Genomic DNA, 18,671 nt, shown 5'->3' with positions numbered 1-18,671 from the left:
AACGGATGGGACTATACCCCAGACCTGGAGCAATGTAATACCTAAAATGAAAGCATGATTTGACAGTTTGGGATAACAGCCATATTGAGTTTTTGAATGTATAAAGGCCGGCTGAGAACAGCCCGTTATGCAGAGAAAGAACAAGGAGAGCCATCATCCGAGACAGTTCTTGTCCATGGGAGGGCTAAGAGGGTATTCATAAATCAACAACTTTAAAAAAAACCAAAACATTTAGAGTACTGAATTTTTTTTCCAAGGGGCAATTTAGGTGGCCAATCCACCTAACCTGCACATCTTTGGGTTGTTGGGTGAAACCCACAAAAACACAGGGGGGATTGTGCAAATTCCACACAGACAGTGACCCGTGACCGGGTTCAAACCTGGATCATCAGCACCGTAGGCAGCAGTACTAACCACTGAGCCATCGTGCCGCCCCGTAACTCAACTTCTGTTCGGTTATAAAGTGTCACGGCAATCAGAAAGTGCTGGAACCACAGAACTGTTTGGTCCGCAACTCCAATTATCTGACTACAGGCGCCATCGCAGCTGCTGAACACAACTCTTCAACTTCAACCCTTCGATTCAGGCAACCAGCCCTTCAATTACAAGCCACAGATCTGCAATAACATCTCAAAGGGCTGATCTGAATTTCAATTTCACATTTATAAGTATCTTTTATCTTCATCCACATTTAATCTATGTATTCAGTTAGCAACTTTCTTATTTTTACTTAAATAACTTACAGCAGTGTTTTGTAATAAACTAACCTTTATTTTGTTTAAGGCAAAAGCTTTGCTGTTGGTTATTTTTAAATTGAACGACTTGCAATTTAAAAGGGGGCTAACATACAAACACACACAAATTCTTAGTTCATGGACCACTTTGAGGTGGTCTTCCATGGTCATGACACTAAAGTTTGCTATTCTTCAAGCAATTCTGTACATCTGGTTTAACCACATACCTCAAATGTGTGATCCAGTCTATAAACAGGAGATGAATTCATGGCACTGACCACCTCCAAAACTCCGTTAAAATTGTTTAGTTCTTGGAAAACCTGCAGAATCTCAATTATTCGACTGACAACGGCTATTCTTTCCTCCAAGTTTTCAGTTTCTACTATGCATCTGAAAATTAAAAGATGAATGAACTTATCACTTATGTGTATTACAGTCTGAGTAAATACAAGGGAGAGCTTGAAGCAACACTTATTTACAGCTTGGATGTTGTTATAACTTTGACCATCTGCTTAATGTCACAGGAAGGCTAGAGACTGGTTTATTTTAAAGTCATACAGCATATGATTGAAAACTAATTGTTGAAAAACAATGAAACTATTAAAAGATTTTAAGAAAATACCATCCGAAATGTGCAGCCAAAACTTTCAGAATAACTTCACGACAAATTTACAAGCAACGTAATTATATTCTGTGCAAACAGAAAATCCAATGTACATTGAACATCATTAAAAGTGAAGCACTGAAAATAGTTCAGATTTTAATATTAACGATGACTTATTTTTCTTGAATATTGGTGAAGAGAGACATGTTGCTGAAGCTTTTAGTCTTGCATTCATCAATGTCATTGTTTGAAATTTGGCATTCTTGCATTTGTCCTGATGAGTTTAAGGCAACATGTCTCTCTTTTAAGCACAATTAAAGTTCCTACTATCAAGCGACAATTATATTTTAATGAAAATAATATTAATAATTAATAATCCTTATTGTCACAAGTAGGTTTACATTAACACTGCAATGATGTTACTGTGAAAATATCAGGTTTAGAATCAGGTTTTGTTGACAAACATAATGTTTTACTGTTTAATATTTACACAGCACTAACTAAATTAAGACATACATATTTCAAAATAGTTTGCCCATTTTGCCTTTCTACTATGCACTGAAGCCAGGCAACCTCCTAATCAACAAAAGGAAGGTTGCATTGACTTTTCAGTAAACAAAATTCTCAGTCAAATTTGGTCTTAATATTAAGTAGTAACATAAGCAGTGTCACTTTATCCAGCCATAATCTCAAATTTTACTTCATCTGAGGTATCCCCTCCATTCATGATACTCACACAAAATAAAGATCAACTATGTTAATACACATATATTCCTTACTTTTCAAACCACAAAGTGAGATTAGTAGTGTGTCGTATCATCTTGAGAAGGTTTGAAGAATTAATTTCTTTGTCGTCCTTTGTCCATACACTTCCTACTAGTTCTGAAGGTTGGACAGCTCTAAAATCAAGATACAGCAAAAGCATGAATCATTTCTATACTTAAGTAAAACCTGTCATGTTTCCTGGAAAGATAATTTGAAAACTACCACCATGTCATTAAACTTGAAATATTAATTAGCAGTTCAAACTTTATCAGATAATTTTGTTTGATAAATCTTCCAAAAAAGCATTTTCACCGCTTAAAGCAACGAGGGCAACACGGTGGGACAGTGATTAGCACTGGTGCCTTACAGCGCCAGGGACCTGGGTTTGATTCCGACCTCGGATGGCCACCTGTGTGACGTTTGTACATTTTCCCCATGTCTGCGTGGGTTTCCTTTGGGTGCTCCAGTTTTCTCCCACAATCCAAAGATCTGCGGGTTAGGTGGATTGGCCATGTTAAATTGCCCCTAAGTGTCCAGAGGCTAGGTGGACTTCCGGGGATAGGGCGGGGAATTGGGCCTATGTAGGATGCTCTTTCAGAGGGTTGGTGAAGACTCGATGGGCCAAATGACTTCTTTCTGCACTGTAGAGATTCTGTGATTCTATGAACTGCACAAAGAATTTCTTAAACAAATACCTCGACCAGAAAAAAGTTGGTTAAAGCTTTAATGCTCGACTAAGTCATCAACGATTGTCTTTGGAAAATGATAAAACACTTTGAGGGGAGAGCTGACTGCTGGTGATTTAACCTGAGGATCACCACATCTCAGGCGAGGGACAAGGTAGACAAGGCAGGCCTTCATTAAAGCTTATTTGTTCCTAACAAATGGTTTATTACTGCTTAACACATGGCATTCATGCCAGTAAAATCATTACCTGTAAAGATCAGATTCTAATAAAGTTAGCTGTCGTGCAATTTCTATTGGATGCAAAGTTAGCAGGTCAAATGCTTCAACTTGACCAATTCTACTTATGTGCCATTCTATAGAAGGGGGCAAACTTTCAAATGTGATAGCATGCGATGGTCCATTTGCTTGTGCCTGCTTTTTCCTTAGGATGATTTTACTGATAGATTCAACCCATTTCTTCATGGCTTTACCTGCATCATAAAACAGTATTTAAGTTACTTAAAACACACTCCATTAATAAAACACTGCAGCTTTTGCACATTTAAAGTTGCAAATTTTCTGTAGTTCAGGGCTCCTCACCTCTAACTGTCCCAATGAATTCTTCTAATTGATATAGTAACTCTGCATCTCTTTCAAAGTCATAGAAATGATGTTCCACCCAGTGTCGACATACATTCAGAACTCTTGAAAGGATGCAATAAAACAAAAGTTTAAAAAAAATTGGGGGAAACTTTAACCAGCTCTCACATTATTACCATTCAATGCTCAGTTGGCTGTGTAATTATTGTGCATTATTGTATTTAACTGGCTAAGAACGTGATAAGATTCACATTTTGGCAGTTTAAAATATTAGCACACCCATAGAATCTTTGACCGTAATACTTTGAGACATTTATGTATCAAAAGATAACACCGTCACAGTAAGCTGTCAAAGTCACACTCCATAAATTAATGCATAATCGACAACAAACCTACAGTGCAAAACTAAGAGTGATGCATCACTGCTGTGGGTCATTCTATAGTTATTCACAATCTAAGATGTCTTCTTTTTGTATGAGGAACCATGCACAAGTAAGTTGTTTCCTGATTATGAAGTTGAATTAGGTAATTGTAACAGATCCCAGTCCTAATGTCACACAAGGCCAAATGGAATACTTGGATTGAGGGGCTCAAAGTTCCAGGTCCAAGTACTCTCTGCACAGATCTCCAGACTGCTAGTAACTGTGCCACCCATTACTAAGCCATGGATGATGAAGGATGCAACAAAAATCCTGATGGGCTCCACTTATGAAAGCCAGGGCAAAATTGACCCATGAGACATAGGTGATTTCACTGGGTAATATAAATAGAGAAGGCTTGAGAGCAGATTCAGTTTTAGTGCAACAAAATGACTACCACCATCAGACACAATACATACATGCAACGCTCTGCTGATATTTACAGCTTTTTGAAATGACAAGGTTGGTCCTGACCTGAAGTACAATTCACTGAAAGTGAGGGACAAACAGTCCTGAAAAAGCCTAATATGGCGACTTAAAATGTAAGATACCCTACTGATTCTAAATTAGATTTTTATGACAAGAAACTTGAGGCTCTGAAATATGGAGATCGTTAGTTTCTATTTGTCAAGTAGGTGTACAATAATTGCACTGCAACTAGAAATGGACTTTCTCAACATGCCAGGGCATGAGCAAGTATTAATTCCTTCCCCAAATGTGAAAGAGCATGCATCACTGACAAGCATAGCTGAAAGCCAATGTCCAAGGTAAATTAAATAATTTGTGATGGAGTGGGAAGGAGTTTCGCCACAGGATGAAAATTCCCAAATTGTTTAGGGAACAGAACATTAGTAGAGTGTGTGTTTGTTTTCTGGCTCGCTGCTATACCCCTGGAATCAGAATGGAACAGACTTGTTGCCAGACATGGGTGTCAAATGTGTTCAATCACACGACTTCTTCATCAGACTTTATTGATTGTAGAAAATAGATAGGTGCTTGATAGCCGCCGCAGACACAATTTTCTTTCTGTGCTGTATTATGATCCCAGACCAGACACCAACAATGGCTAGGATACTGGGCAAAGACCCCAAGACCATCCTATCACCATAACCCAGTAATCCCACTCAAATCTTTTGGACACGAAGGGCAATTTACAATGGCAAATCCACCTAACCTGCACATCTTTGGACTGTGGGAAGAAACCGGAGCACCCGGAGGAAACCCACGCAGACACGGGGAGAATGTGCAGACTCCGCACAGACACAGGGAATTGAACCTGGGACCCTGGAGCTGTGAAGCAACTGTGCTAACCACTGTGCTACCGAGATGCCAAGGGTTCGGAGGTCGGCCCGCATTGCGGAAGAAAGTGAGAGGCGGCATACTGGTTGTGGTCAAGGGTTTTAAATGTGTCATAAGTGTCCAACGATGGCCCACTCTCCCTATGGTGCCACCCCTCTCTCCCCACCACCCCCTACCACCCTCGCCTCCCCTCCCCCGGTGCCACAGTGATCCTCAATGTGCTTAGCCTTCCTTGATCTACAGCTCCATCTAGGTGTGTCCCCAGGATGTACATTGCAGATGGATACCAGCTGCTTACCACATCCCGTGGCCTTCGATGCCCCAGGTGGGCGTCCTCTGGACGCTCTGGGGCTGGTGGCATTTGTCGGCGGCACATGCACAGCCGTACCGCCCTGTCCCATGTGCTGACTTTGAGATGCAGGGTGAAACTCGGGGGAGCTGGTGGCCACCAACCCCATTCCATGGGACGTGTCGAGGTTGGCACCCAGAACCCTCTCCTCCCGCTCTGTGCCCACAGGGCCCCAGGGCTCACCTCGGGACAGAAGGTCAGCTGGTTAGAGCCCCAACTGCCCCCGCATCATCAGGCCCTGCCAACCCTGGTGGCTCCCCGATGCTGCACCGTTGTGTCGACGCCCTCAGTGATGCGCCCCAGTGACAGGGACATGCTCTGCAGTGCCTCGGCAATGCCCTCCTGCGACAAACTCCTCAGTGCCTCAGCCATTCCCATCTGAGAGCGGATCACGTCCGCAGCACCTCATCAAGGTCAGCATGGTACTGGGTCACGTCCCCCAGCAAGTCGAACATTCTGCCGAGGCCCTCAGCTGAGGCTGTTACCGACTGCATCACGCCTTGGACACCTCCACTAGTGCTGCCGACGTCATGCACCAGGCTCTCCACTGCGGTCGCCACCCCTAGCAGTGTCAGCATCAGTTCCACGCATTGCTGGCGACATCTCCTGTGCCCGTAGCCTCTGGGATTCCTCTAACCAGCTAAGGACCTGCTGGAGTGTCGCTGTCATCTCCCTCGGCTGCTACCCAACATCTCCAACAGCTCCAGGTATATTGTTCCATAGGCTCAACATCTGGCTGGGACTGAGCTAGGTCCTGGGATCCAGCAGACCTCCGACTGCTGTCTCGCCTGGGCATTCCTGCCTTCACCTGATGTACATCAACAACTGTGTGGTGCTCACCAGATTGTGCCCCAGAAGCCTGACCACTAACATTTCCCTACAAGGTGTGTGTATCTGCGCAGGTGGAGGATAGGGATGACAGTTGTGATGTGTTGATCGTGGCATCTTCAGAGCTCTCCTCTGAGGTGGTCTCATGGGAGGCAGGGTAGGGTGGGCTGGTCGTCGGCTGGAGGACCAAATTGCGGGGGGGGGGGGGGGGGATGCTTGCGTGGGGGCGGAAAGGTCACGGGAGGGGACATTGGTGTCAGTTCACCTGTGCTGCCCGGTCGGTAGGTCATTGGCCTTCTTGCGACACTGGAGGCCAGTCCTCCTGGCCACGCTTCCCGAGCTGATGGCTGCTGCCAGGTGGCACTGGTTGCCCTGTGGATCACCCTCCAAGACCCTCAGGGGAACAGGACACCCCTCCAGGACTCCACCGCATCCAAGATCGTCCCCAGGCCCACAACGCCAAATCTTAGGGCCGGTCTTCTCGCCACCATGGCTGTGAGCTGAGTGGGGCTGACTGCGCATGTGCTGTTCAAGTGCTGCTCGACCTTGTTAGCGTGAGGAGCTGGCGAATGCGGTACGCCGAATTGTCTGCCGAGCCTTTATTTGCAGCGTGAAGCCAGTGGGGCCTCGTTAAGTGGACCAATTAATGTTGAATAGCGTTCCGGCCTTGCCGGGCTGAGCGGCGGGAAGCTCGCGCCAGTTTCTGCTTGCTACCACACTTCGAAATCTTTCCAGAGAATTGTGCCCATAGAGTCGGAAGGCATAGAAGCTATGTGAGCAGAGTTGAGGAATTGCAAAGGAAAAAAGGCCCTGATGTAGGTTTTTTACAGATCCCTTAACAGTAGTCAGTATGTGGGGTAGAAAATATATCAGGCGATAGAAAGGGCATACAAGAAAAGCAATATTACAATAATCATGGGGGACTTTAATAAGTAAGTGGACTGGGACAATCAGGTTGGTAGCAGATCTCGAGAAAAGAATTTGCGGCACGAAAGCAGAAAATGCTGGACAATCACAACAGGTCTGACAGCATTTATGCAGAGGGAAGGGAGTTAACATTTTGAGTCTGGGTTACTCCTTGTCAAAGCTTTGTCAGAGCTTTGACAAAGTGTCATGCAGACTCAAAACATTAGCTCCCTTCTCTCTCCACAGATGCTGTCAAACCTGCTGCGATTGTCCAACATATTTTGCTTTTGTTTCAGATTCTAGCATCCGCAGTAATTTGCTTTTATTTATTTATTTTTAAATATGTTTATCAAGAATTTTTAAACAAAATTTTCAACCATACCAAACCCCCACCCCGTAACAAAAAGAAAAGAAAACTCACATAGCAAGACATAAACATGGCAAATCAATATGATACAGAACTTTGTACATTGGATTCCTCCCTTACATATCAGTTTTCCGGATCATTTATGTATTTTCTTGCTCAGATGCCCCCAGAAAAAAAAACCTTCCCCATCCCTCCCTCTTTCCCTCCCCCCCTCAAAAGAGATGTCCCCCCCTCCTCTCTCTCTCCCCCCCCCCCCCCCCCCCCCCCCCCCGGTTGCTGCTGCTGTCGACCGAACTTCATCTAACGCTCCGCGAGATAGTCTAGGAACGGTTGCCACCGCCTGGAGAACCCCTGCACAGACCCTCTCAAGGCAAACTTTATCCTCTCCAACTTGATAAACCCTGCCATGCCATTTATCCAGGCTTCCACACTGGAGGGCTTCGCATCTTTCCACACTAACAAGATCCTTCACCGGGCTACCAGGGACGCAAAGGCCAGAATGCCGGCCTCTTTCGCCTCCTGCACTCCCGACTCGTCCGCTACTCCAAATAATGCTAGCCCCCAACTTGGCTTGACCTGGACTTTCACCACCTTAGATACAGTTCTCGCAACTCCCCTCCAGAACCCATCCAGTGCCGGGCACGACCAAAACATATGGGCATGGTTCACCGGGCTTCCTGAGCACCTCCCACATCTGTCCTCCACCCCAAAGAACCTACTCAACCTCGCCCTCGTCATATGCGCTCTGTGAACAACCTTAAATTGTATCAGGCTAAGCCTGGCACACGAGGAAGAGGAATTAACCCTACTTAGGGCATCAGCCAACAGACCCTCCTCAATCTCCTCCCTCAGCTCTTCTTCCCATTTACCCTTCAGCTCCTCTACCAAAGCCTCCCCCCCTCTTCTTTCATCTCCTGGTATATCGCCGACACCTTGCCCTCTCCGACCCATACCCCCGAAATCACCCTGTCTTGAATCCACTGTGCCAGGAGCAGCGGGAATTCCCTCACCTACCGCCTCACAAACGCCCTCACTTGCATGTACCTGAAAGCGTTTCCCGGGGGTAGTCCAAACTTCTCCTCCAGCGCCCCGTCCGCTGCAACCTACCGCTCACCATCGGCCTCCATTGTCCGCTACTATGTTCTTGGCCTCATACGACACCCGCTACCCCACCAGTAATGCCACCCCTCTATTCTTCGCATCCAGCCCCGAATGGAACACCTGTCCTACCCATCCCTTCCTTAACCTGACCTGATCTGCCACCTTCAGATGTGTCTTCTGAAGCATGACCACGTCTGCCTTCAGTCCCTTTAAGTGCGCGAACACTCGGGGCCCTCTTAAACGGCCCATTTAGGCCTCTCACATTCCACGTGATCAGCCGGATTGGGGGGCTACCCCCCCCTCCGACTAGCCATCTCCTATTTTAGGCCAGTCCCGTGCCCGCGTCTCCCACACCCTCCAGTCCCCCAGACGGGGACCCCCGCCCCGACCACCTCTTCCATTTTCAGTTCCCCCTCGGCCAATGCAGCAGCAACCCTATTGACGTCGACCCCGCCCCCGCTAGATCCAAATCTAGCTCTTTTGCTCCCCCCATAATACTTCCGTAAGTCAGCTGACTCCTGCTGACCCCGGCTTCCCCCGCCTTCCCGTTGACCCCCCCCCCCCTCCGCCGTGCGGAAATCCCTCCTCCTCCTTGCGCTCCTCCATCCCCCCACCCTCCCTAACGCGGGAAAAAGCACGCGCTTTCCTGAGCCAGCCCCGCCCCGTGGCGCAGCTCCTGTTGCGGCCTTATCCCAATTCCCCCATCCCCGGGTCTCACCTCCCTCCAGCACCGACGCCCACATTCCTCACTGTCCCCCCATCAAAAACTCTTCCCCCATCCCCATCCATCATCCCACCCGTGAAACATTGTTTACCCATATTTACAACCCTGTATACAGTCAACATCTCCCCCACAACCACAGTCCCTCAGTTCGAGTCCAATTTTTCTGTTTGGATAAAGGTCCAAGCCTCTTCTGGCGTTTCGAAATAGTGGTGTCGGTCCTGATACGTGACCCACAGTCGCGCTGGCTGCAGCATTCCGAATCTCACCCTTTTTTTATGCAGCACCGCCTTGGCCCGGTTGAAGTCAGCTCTCCTCTTTGTCACCTCCGCGCTCCAGTCCTGGTAGACTCGGATTACCGCATTCTCCCATCTACTGCATTCTTGGCCAATCTCGGAACACTTTCTTTGTCCACGAAGCGATAGAACCTTGCCACTATCGCCCTTGGCGGCTCATCAGCCTTGGGTCTCCTCGCCAGGACCCGGTGAGCCCCTTCCAGCTCCAAGGGGCTCGGAGAGGCCTCCACACCCATCAGCGAATGGAGCATCGTGCTCACATACGCCCCGGCACCAGCCCCCTCCACTCCTTCGGGGAGACCCAGAATCCGGAGATTCTTCCTCCTCGTCCTGTTCTCCAGGACCTCGAATCTCTCGGCCCACCTCTTGTGCAGCGCCTCGATCTTCACCGCCAGGCCCAAGATCTCGTCCTCGTTCTTGTTAGTTTTGTCCTTCACCTCTCGGAGCTCTACCGCCTGGGCCTTCTGGGTCTCCTTCAGCCCCTCGATCGCCAACAGCATTGGCGCCAGCACCTCCTTTTTAAGCTCCTCCACGCAGCGCCTGAGAAACTTCTGCTGGTCCGGCCCCCATGCTGCTCGATCTCCGCCCTCCGCCATCTTGTTTTTTCCCCCTCGTTTCTGCCGCTGCTCCAAAGCCTCGGTTTCCGCCGCTCCACTTCTAGTCCCCTCCATACACGACGGAAGAGGGACCTTGCTTCACCTTCCCACACGGGATTTGGTCAAAACATTTCCGTTGGGGCTCCTCCGGAGAGCCCAAAGGTCCGTTCTAGCGGGAGCTGCCGAAATGTGCGACTTAGCTCCGCATCGCCGCAACCGGAAGCCTAATTTGCTTTTATAAAGGAATTTGTGGAATGTCCAAAACATGTTTCTCTTTGGAGCAGCTTGTGGTAGAGCCCACTAGGGAACAGGCAATATGAGGCAGACATGATTAAGGAACTTAAGATGAAGGAACCCTTAGGGGGCAGTGATCACAGCATGATAGAATTCACCCTGCAGTTTGAAAGGGAAAAGCTGGAATCAGATGTAATGGTATTACAATTGAATAAAGGTAAACACAAAGACATGAGGGAGGAGCTGGCCAGTGTTGATCGGAAGGTGAGCCTAGCAGGGAAGACGGTGGAACAGCAATGCCAGAGGTTTTTGGGGGTTTTCAAGAGAACACAACAGAAATTTATCCCAAGGAAGAGGAAACATGCTAAGGGGAGGACGAGGCAACCATGGCTAATAAGGAAGTCAGGGACAGCATAAAAGCTAAAGAAAAAGCATACAATGTGGCGAGGATTAGTGGGAAGCCAGAGGATTGGGAAGTCTTTAAAAGCAAGTAGAGGACAACTAAAAAAGCAATAAGGGGGAGAAGATGAAAGATGAGTGTAAGCTAGCTAGTAATATAAAAGAAGGTTGCAAGAGATATTTTGATATAAAAGGTAAGATATAGGCAAGAATGGACATTGAACCACTGGAAAATAAGGGTGGAGAAGTAGTAATGGGGAACAAAGAAATGGCAGAGGAACTGAATAGGTACTTTGCCTCAGTCTTCATGGTGGAAGACACCAGTGGCAGACTTGAAAGTCAAGAGAGTCAGGAGGCAGAGGAGAGTGTAGTGGCCATCACTAAGGAGATGGCGCTGGGAAAACTGAAAGGTCTGAAGGTGGATAAGTCACCTGGACCGGATAGACTACACCCCATGGTCCTAAAAGAGATAGCCGAGGAGATTGTGGAGGCATTGGTGGTGATCTTTCAGGAATCACTGGAGGCAGGAAGGGTCCAAGTGAACTGGAAAATGGCTAATGTAACACCCTTGTTTAAGAAGGGAGGGAGGCAGAAGATGAGAAATTATAGGCCGGTTATCGCAGGGTACTTGGAAGTGCATGGCAAAATAGGGCTAAGTCAGCATGGTTCATCAAGGGGAGGTATTTCCTCCCCTTGTTTTTTCCCCCTCGTTTCTGCCGCTGCTCCAAAGCCTCGGTTTCCGCCGCTCCACTTCTAGTCGTGGGTTTCCTCCGGGTTCTCCGGTTTCCTCCCACAGTCCAAAGATGTGCGGGTTAGGTGGATTGGCCATGCTAAATTGCCCATAGTGTCCAAAATTGCCCGTAGGGTGGGGTTACTGGGTTATGGGGATTAGGTGGGGTTACTGGGTTATGGGGATAGGGTGGAGGTTTGGACCTTCGGTAGGGTGCTCTTTCCAAGAGCCGGTGCAGACTCGATGGGCCGAATGGCCTCCTTCTGCACTGTAAATTCTATGTCTATGTCTATGTCATGCCTGACAAATCTTTTCGAATTCTTTGAAGAGGTAACGAGGAAGTAAGACAAAGGAAAACCAATTGGTGTGATCTATTTGAATTTCCAGAAGGCATTTGACAGGGCGCCATGTAGGAGGCTGCTAAATAAGATAAGAGCCCATGGTGTTAGGGACATGGTATTGACATGAAATGAAAATCGCTTATTGTCACAAGTAGGTTTCAATGAAGTTACTGTGAAAAGCCCCTAGTCGCCACATTCCGGCGCCTGTTCGGGGAGGCTGGTACGGGAATTGAACTGTGCTGCTGGCCTGCCTTGATCTGCTTTAAAAGTCAGCGATTTAGCCCAGTGAGCTAAACCAGCCTCTGACATGTACAGAGGATTGGTTGACTGGCAGAAGGCAGAGTGGGGATAAAGGGGTCTTTTTCAAGATGGCAGCCGGTGACTAGTGGTGTTCCGCAGAGGTCAGTGTTGGGACCACAACTATTCACAATATACATTAACAATGTGGAAGAAGGAACTGAGAGCATTTTGTTGCTGCGTTTGCAGAATATACAAAGGTATGTAGAGGGACAGACAGTGTTGAGTTGCAGAAGGACTTGGACAGGCTAGGAGAGTGGACAAAGAAGTGGCAGATGGAAAAACAGAGGCTTAGGCTAAATGGGGAAAGGCTTCGGAAATCTGAAGCACTAAGGGACTTAGGAATCCTAGTTGACGATTCTCTTAAGGTTCAGTTGACAGTTAAGAAGGCAAATGCAATGTCAGCATTCATTCCATGACAGCTAGAATACAAGAGCAGGGATGTATTGCTGAGGCTGTATAAGACTCAGGTCAGACCCCATGTGGAATATTGTGAGCAGTTTCAGGCCCCGTATCTAAGGAAGGATTTGGTGCCACGGAGGGGATGCAAAGGAAGTTCACAAGAATGAAGGGCTTGTCATAGGAGGAACAGGTGAGGACTCTGGTTCTCAATATAGTTTAGAAGACAGAGGGAGGGATCTCATTGACACCTACAGAATACTGAGAGGCCTAAGTAGAGTGGACGTGGAAAAGATGTTTCCATTGGTAGGAGAGACTAGAACCCAAAGGCACAGCCTCAGGCTGAAGGGACGTTCCTTTGAAACTGAGATGCTGAGGAACTTCTTCAGCCAGAGGGTGGTGAATCTGTGGAACTCCTTGCTGCAGAAGGCTGTGGAGGCCAAGTCACTGAGTGTCTTTAAGACGGAGGTAGATAGGTTTTTGATTAATAAGGCGATCAGGAGGTACGGGAGAAGGTAGGAGAATGGGGATGAGAAACAGATCAGCCATGATTGAATGGCAGAGCAAACACGATGGTCCGAATGGTCTAATTCTGCTCCTATGTCTTAAGGTCTTATGGTATTAAAATCTTTAACACCGCCTCAGAAAATAGCTTACAATTACCCCATAAACAATAGTACTCAATACAGTGAATACAATACCCTTAATTGCTTTATACCCACTTAAACAATAAGAAAATAAATCATCTCAGCTCTCAATCAAACTCTAATACCAATGGTACAGAGGAATATTTGCTTGGCAGAGTTAATCTTTGAGAAATAGATCTCACAACACTGCTTTCCAGAAAAGTTTCAACTCCGGTCAGACCCATGCAGAAACTCTGGCTATATGTCTTCAAAAGCTGTTTAAATTGGCTTGTTTCAGCTTCTGCTTGTCCTCAGATGTCGACACTGCTTTCCAGAGTGTTATCTCTTTTTACCCAAACTGCAGAGAGTAAAACCTGACTTGCAGTCCCAGCTTCATCCAGAACAGAACTGAGCTGAAAATGCCTTCCCAAAATGCCTGATGTTTTAGTTCCATCCAGCAATGGCATCATCCCACCAAGCTGAAAACTAATTAAATCCCCAGGGAATATCCTAATTAATAAAAACAAAATTGCATTCGCCCAAGTTTTTTTACAATGGTTAATTCCACCTCTGGCTCCCAAAGGTTTTGTTGTCTTTCAACCTAAGAATCTTTCAAAACCTGACTGCAGAAGTCAAACACACTCTAACCCGGGGTTTAAAAAAAAAAAATTTATTCTCCTTTTTCACATTTTCTCCCACATTTGCACCCACCAACAATAAGTACTAACGAATATAATGTAAATCCCCATATCAACAACAAAAATCCCATCTTCCCATCAACCCCCAAAAAGCTGCACGCATGTTAACATAAACAAATAACAAAAGGGAATCAGGAATCACCCATAGTCATTATTAACACATACAGTCCCCCTCCCCCTCACAACCCCCCCCCCCAACTAATGTACCAGCCTCCCCGAACAGGCGCCGGAATGTGGCGACTAGGAGCTTTTCACAGTAACTTCATTGAAGCCTACTTGTGACAATAAGCAATTTTAATTTCATTTCATGTTCGATGTTATCCAATTCATGAAAGTGCATAATGAATAACGCCCATGAATTGTAGACCCTCAGTTCAAACTTAACCTTCTCAAGAGTCAAGAATTCCAACAGGTCCCCCCGCCATGCCAGGGTGCAGGGTCGAGAGGTTGCTCTCCACCACAGCAGGATCCTCCTTCCGGCGATCAATGAGGCGAAGGTTACAACATCTGCCTCCGCACCCGTTTCCAACCGCAGCCGGCTCGACACCCCGAATATGGCCTCCCCAGGGCCCAGGGCCAGTTTCACATGCACCACTTTAGAGATTACCCGAAAAACCTCCTTCCAGTAATCCTCCAGCTTTGGGCAGGCCCAAAACATATGAACGTGATTTGCGGGGGCCCCACCCCGCAACGCTCACACACATCTTCTACCCTCTCAAAGAGCCGGCTCATCCTCATCCCTTGTGAGGTGTGCTCTATATACCACCTTCAGCTGCATCAGCCCCAACCTCGCGCATGAAATGGAGGTGTTCAGTCTCCGGACCACCTCACACCAGAACCCCTCCTCCATACCCTCTCCCAACTCTTCCTCCCACTTTGCTTTTTTTCCCAGTTGTGCCTTCTCCTCTTCCAAAATAGCCCCCTAAACCGCCGGCACTGCCCCCTTCTCCAGTCCCCCTGTCGTCAGCACTTCCTCTAGCAATGTGGAGGCCAGCTCCACCGGGAAGCTCTGTATCTCTTTCCTGGCAAAATCTCGAACCTGCAAGTATCTGAACATTTCCTCCTGCTCCAGCCCATACTTAGCTCCCAGCTCCTTCAATCCTGCAACCGACCCCCAAGAAATAAATCATTTAGTGTCTAAATCCCCTTCTTCTCCCATTTCCGAAAATTTCCGTCCCAATTCCCTGGCTCAAATCTGTGGTTCCCCCGAATCGGCATTTCCCTTGACCCTGCCCCAACCCGAAGTTGGCGAAACTGCCTCCAAATTCTCAATTAATCTATTATTACCGGACTCCCTGAGTATTTCCCCAGGGCCATCGAGAGCGGCGCTGTTGCTAGCGCCTTCAATCCCAACCCCTTACACAAACTCTCCTCCATTCTGACCCACTGGGAATCAACCCCTCTGACCCAGCTCCGCACCTTCTCCACATTCGCCGCCCAGTATACATCAGGTTCGAAAGACCCAAACTCTCTGTCTGCCTTCCCCTCTTTAGCAGCACCTTTCTAACTCTGGCCATCTTCCCATCCCATATGAACGAGGTAATCATTCTTTCAATCTCTTTGAAAAATGCCGTTGGCAGGAAAATCGGCAGGCATTGGAAAATAAACAGAATTGGCGGCAACACGTTCATTTTAACCACCTGTGCCCAACCCGCCAGTGGCAGAGGATCAAACCCAGGGTTTTAACCCATACTTCATCAAATACGTACAAACCAATATATTTAAAATATTGTAAATTCTGTAAAACTTTATGAATACATCTGATTTAGCATGTTGTTGAAATATCACTTTAGAAGTTACTGAGAATACTCAGGCACCTCATACTGTTAAATGTTCGCAATATTAGGAAATGCTACTTACCGAAGCTGCACAGGTTGAACATATTCTTTCCTAAAACGTTTTAATTCTGCACTAAGAGGCTGGTCACCATGCTCCATTGCCTTCCGATCAGCTTCTGTAGGCTCAGGCTCTGGAATCTCAAATCTGACATTAAATTCAGTACAAAAATATAAAATCAAAATAAGTACATTGAAAAGAGTGTCACAAATCTTGATAATTGATTTGATCAAATAAGATATTTTACATTGGTAATGCACTCCATAAAATTGTAAGCTGATAGCAAACATAACTAAATTTGCTAGTAATCAGAATTTAATTATCCAGAGAATAAATGGTCTGGTGTGAACATTGTGCATGTCATGACTGCAGTCACATTCATTAACTTTCTTCTCCATCATTAGTTAAATATCTTTGCTTCTTCTGCACTTATAATCCATCAGACTGCACAGAACAATTCTAGAATTGCAGAGGTTTACAGCACAGACGAAGGCCATTCAACCCAATAGGTCTATGTCGGTATTTATGCTTCATCCAAGTCTCTATCCACCTTACTTCAGCTCACCTTCTCAACATATACATCTGTTCCTTTCTTCCCCATGTATTTATATAGCTCACCCTTAAATGCATCCATGCTGTTTGCCGCAACTATTCCTTGAGCTAGCAAATTCCACACAGTCATCCACGCTCAAAAGATTTAAAAACATTTTTATTTTTTTTTATTTTTAATAAGAGTACCCAATTATTTTTTTTTCCAATTAAGAGGCAATTTAGTATGGCGAATCCATCTACCCTGCACATCTTTGGGTTGTGGGGGTGAAACCCATGCAGACACGGGGAGAATGTGCAAACTCCACACGGATAGTGACCCAGGGCCGGGATTCGAACGCGGGTCCTCAGCGCTGTAGGCAGCAGTGCTAACCACTGTGCCACATGCCACCCTCTCAAAAGATTTTTTGACCAAAATTGTCTAAAGTTCAAGCCACCATAATTAATCACCCATCCACTTCATAGTCACAAAAGTAACGGCACAAATAAAATGCTCAATTTACAAAATGCACAACCAATTCACAATTTTTGAAACCACTTTTTAAAAATCAAATCTCCCTATCCATCATCCTATCACATCAGCATTTCTCCCACTCCACCAATACAAAATCAACAGACAGAACCTCTGATACTTTTCCTAAATTACCAGACACAACATTTTGCCACATTACTCCAATACAGCTCAGCCCCGATGTGCACACAGCACACCAACTCAGGGCTGACAAACTATGCTCAATTCCACCCTCCGGTTTCTCTGCACTCTCCTGACTACTCCCAATTGCTTTCAGGGTAGGCTGATTGGGATTTTGCAAGAGATCGGTGAAGAAAAAAGAAGAGTCAGCATAGGCTAAAGCAAAAACAGATGCAGAATAGTAAATAAAGAGAAAAGGAACCAATTGAACAAATATAATCTTTATTAGTGTCACAAGGAGGCTTACATTAAGACTGCAATGAAGTTACTGTGAAAATCCCCTAGTCGCCACACTACGGTGCCTGTTCGGGTACACCGAAGGAGAATTCAGAATGTACAATTCACCTAACAAGCATGTCTTTCGGGACGTGCGGGAGGAAACAGGAGCACCTGAAGGAAACCCATGTAGCTATGGGGAGAATGTGCAGACGCCGCACAGACAGTGACCCAAGCTGGGAATCGAACTTGGGTCCCTGGCGCTGTGAAGCAACAGTGCTAACCACTGTGCTACAACAAAAACATTAAACGAAGAAAAAGTACAGGCAGACAGCAACTAAAATACTAAAAGGAGAAAGGCCAAGAAAAGAGAAATAAAAATGAAAGATAGAAAGAGATGTGGAGTTTGAGCAACAGTTTCACATCCCCATGTGCATATTGGGTACCTCAAGATAGACCACATGGGTCAGAGAAGTCTCCCTGACGAGCCCCAAAGTCTGTAATCCAGAAAACACTCATTCAAGATACAGCAAAAGTGGAAGCAGTCTGGCCCAAAGCTTATCCACAAATATTTTCAATGCCTGTCTAAATAAAACAATTCGGAGAAACTGGAAATCTTAATGAGAAACAAAGCACCGCCATCAGTTCAATTCAGATACAGATATCATAGGGAAAGCCATGTTCTATAATCTCAAGTATCTGTGGACAACAAATAAGCCATTAACAGAATAGCTTTTCTCCCCCCAACTTCTGAAGTTTTCTACAGTAGCATATGTGGTTACTTTAAGTTTTCAAATGTTGGACATTTATGTTTATAAATATATTGGTTTATAAAAATACTCTCAGCTCACTAAAGATTTTGGTCTTGCATATCTATTGCAATTAGAGGATATATATATTTTTTGGGAAACTTTCATACACTAATAATGAACTATTATTTTCTACTTTAGAAAAAATGTTTGTACATTACAACAGCATACCTTTCAATTAAAAGACTTAGCAACTCTCGGGGCTTGCAGAAGGACCGGTACGTTGTGAGGAATGTCCTAACAAAGTTTGGGTCTAGAGAAATATAAAGTATTTTAAGCATTATTATCTTAACATGGTACCTGTAAAAGAAAAATATTTTCTTTTCCTGCAAACAAAAAGATGCATTAATTTGCGATGAAAAGATGACTTTCAAATATTTTGGTTTGTTTTTCCATTACACAATGCCTCAAAAAATTCACTGCTTCAAAAAAGAAAAAGAAACTGACCAGTTGCCACACTGTTGATGTACACTCACATATATAAAATACATACTTTTTAAAATTCATTCATGGGATGTGGGTGTTACTGGCTGGGCTAGCATTTATTGTCCATGTGACGACTTTAGGAATATTGGATTGTAAGTATTGGGCAATT

The 18,671-nt window shown here is 45.8% G+C and overlaps 1 protein-coding gene across 3 annotated transcripts in view; it reads right to left on the bottom strand.

Annotated features, from left to right (window-relative positions):
- The window catches only part of LOC140420246 (son of sevenless homolog 1-like), a 450,340-nt gene that overhangs the window by 62,316 nt on the left and 369,353 nt on the right, over positions 1 to 18,671 (bottom strand). For all 3 annotated transcript variants that reach the window (XM_072504285.1, XM_072504288.1, XM_072504295.1), the window contains exons 11-16: positions 18,248 to 18,329; positions 15,836 to 15,958; positions 3,370 to 3,473; positions 3,038 to 3,260; positions 2,118 to 2,237; positions 962 to 1,124 (exon numbers count right to left, since the gene is read on the bottom strand). In XM_072504285.1, coding sequence (XP_072360386.1) covers positions 962 to 1,124; positions 2,118 to 2,237; positions 3,038 to 3,260; positions 3,370 to 3,473; positions 15,836 to 15,958; positions 18,248 to 18,329 — 815 coding nt within the window. The remainder of the gene's footprint in view (positions 1 to 961; positions 1,125 to 2,117; positions 2,238 to 3,037; positions 3,261 to 3,369; positions 3,474 to 15,835; positions 15,959 to 18,247; positions 18,330 to 18,671) is intronic.

This window comes from Scyliorhinus torazame, chromosome 1 (assembly GCF_047496885.1).
Source record: "Scyliorhinus torazame isolate Kashiwa2021f chromosome 1, sScyTor2.1, whole genome shotgun sequence".
In the NCBI taxonomy this organism is placed as follows: domain Eukaryota; kingdom Metazoa; phylum Chordata; class Chondrichthyes; order Carcharhiniformes; family Scyliorhinidae; genus Scyliorhinus; species Scyliorhinus torazame.
Note: the sequence above shows the minus strand (reverse complement) of the source record. Positions and strands in the feature narration are given on the sequence as shown.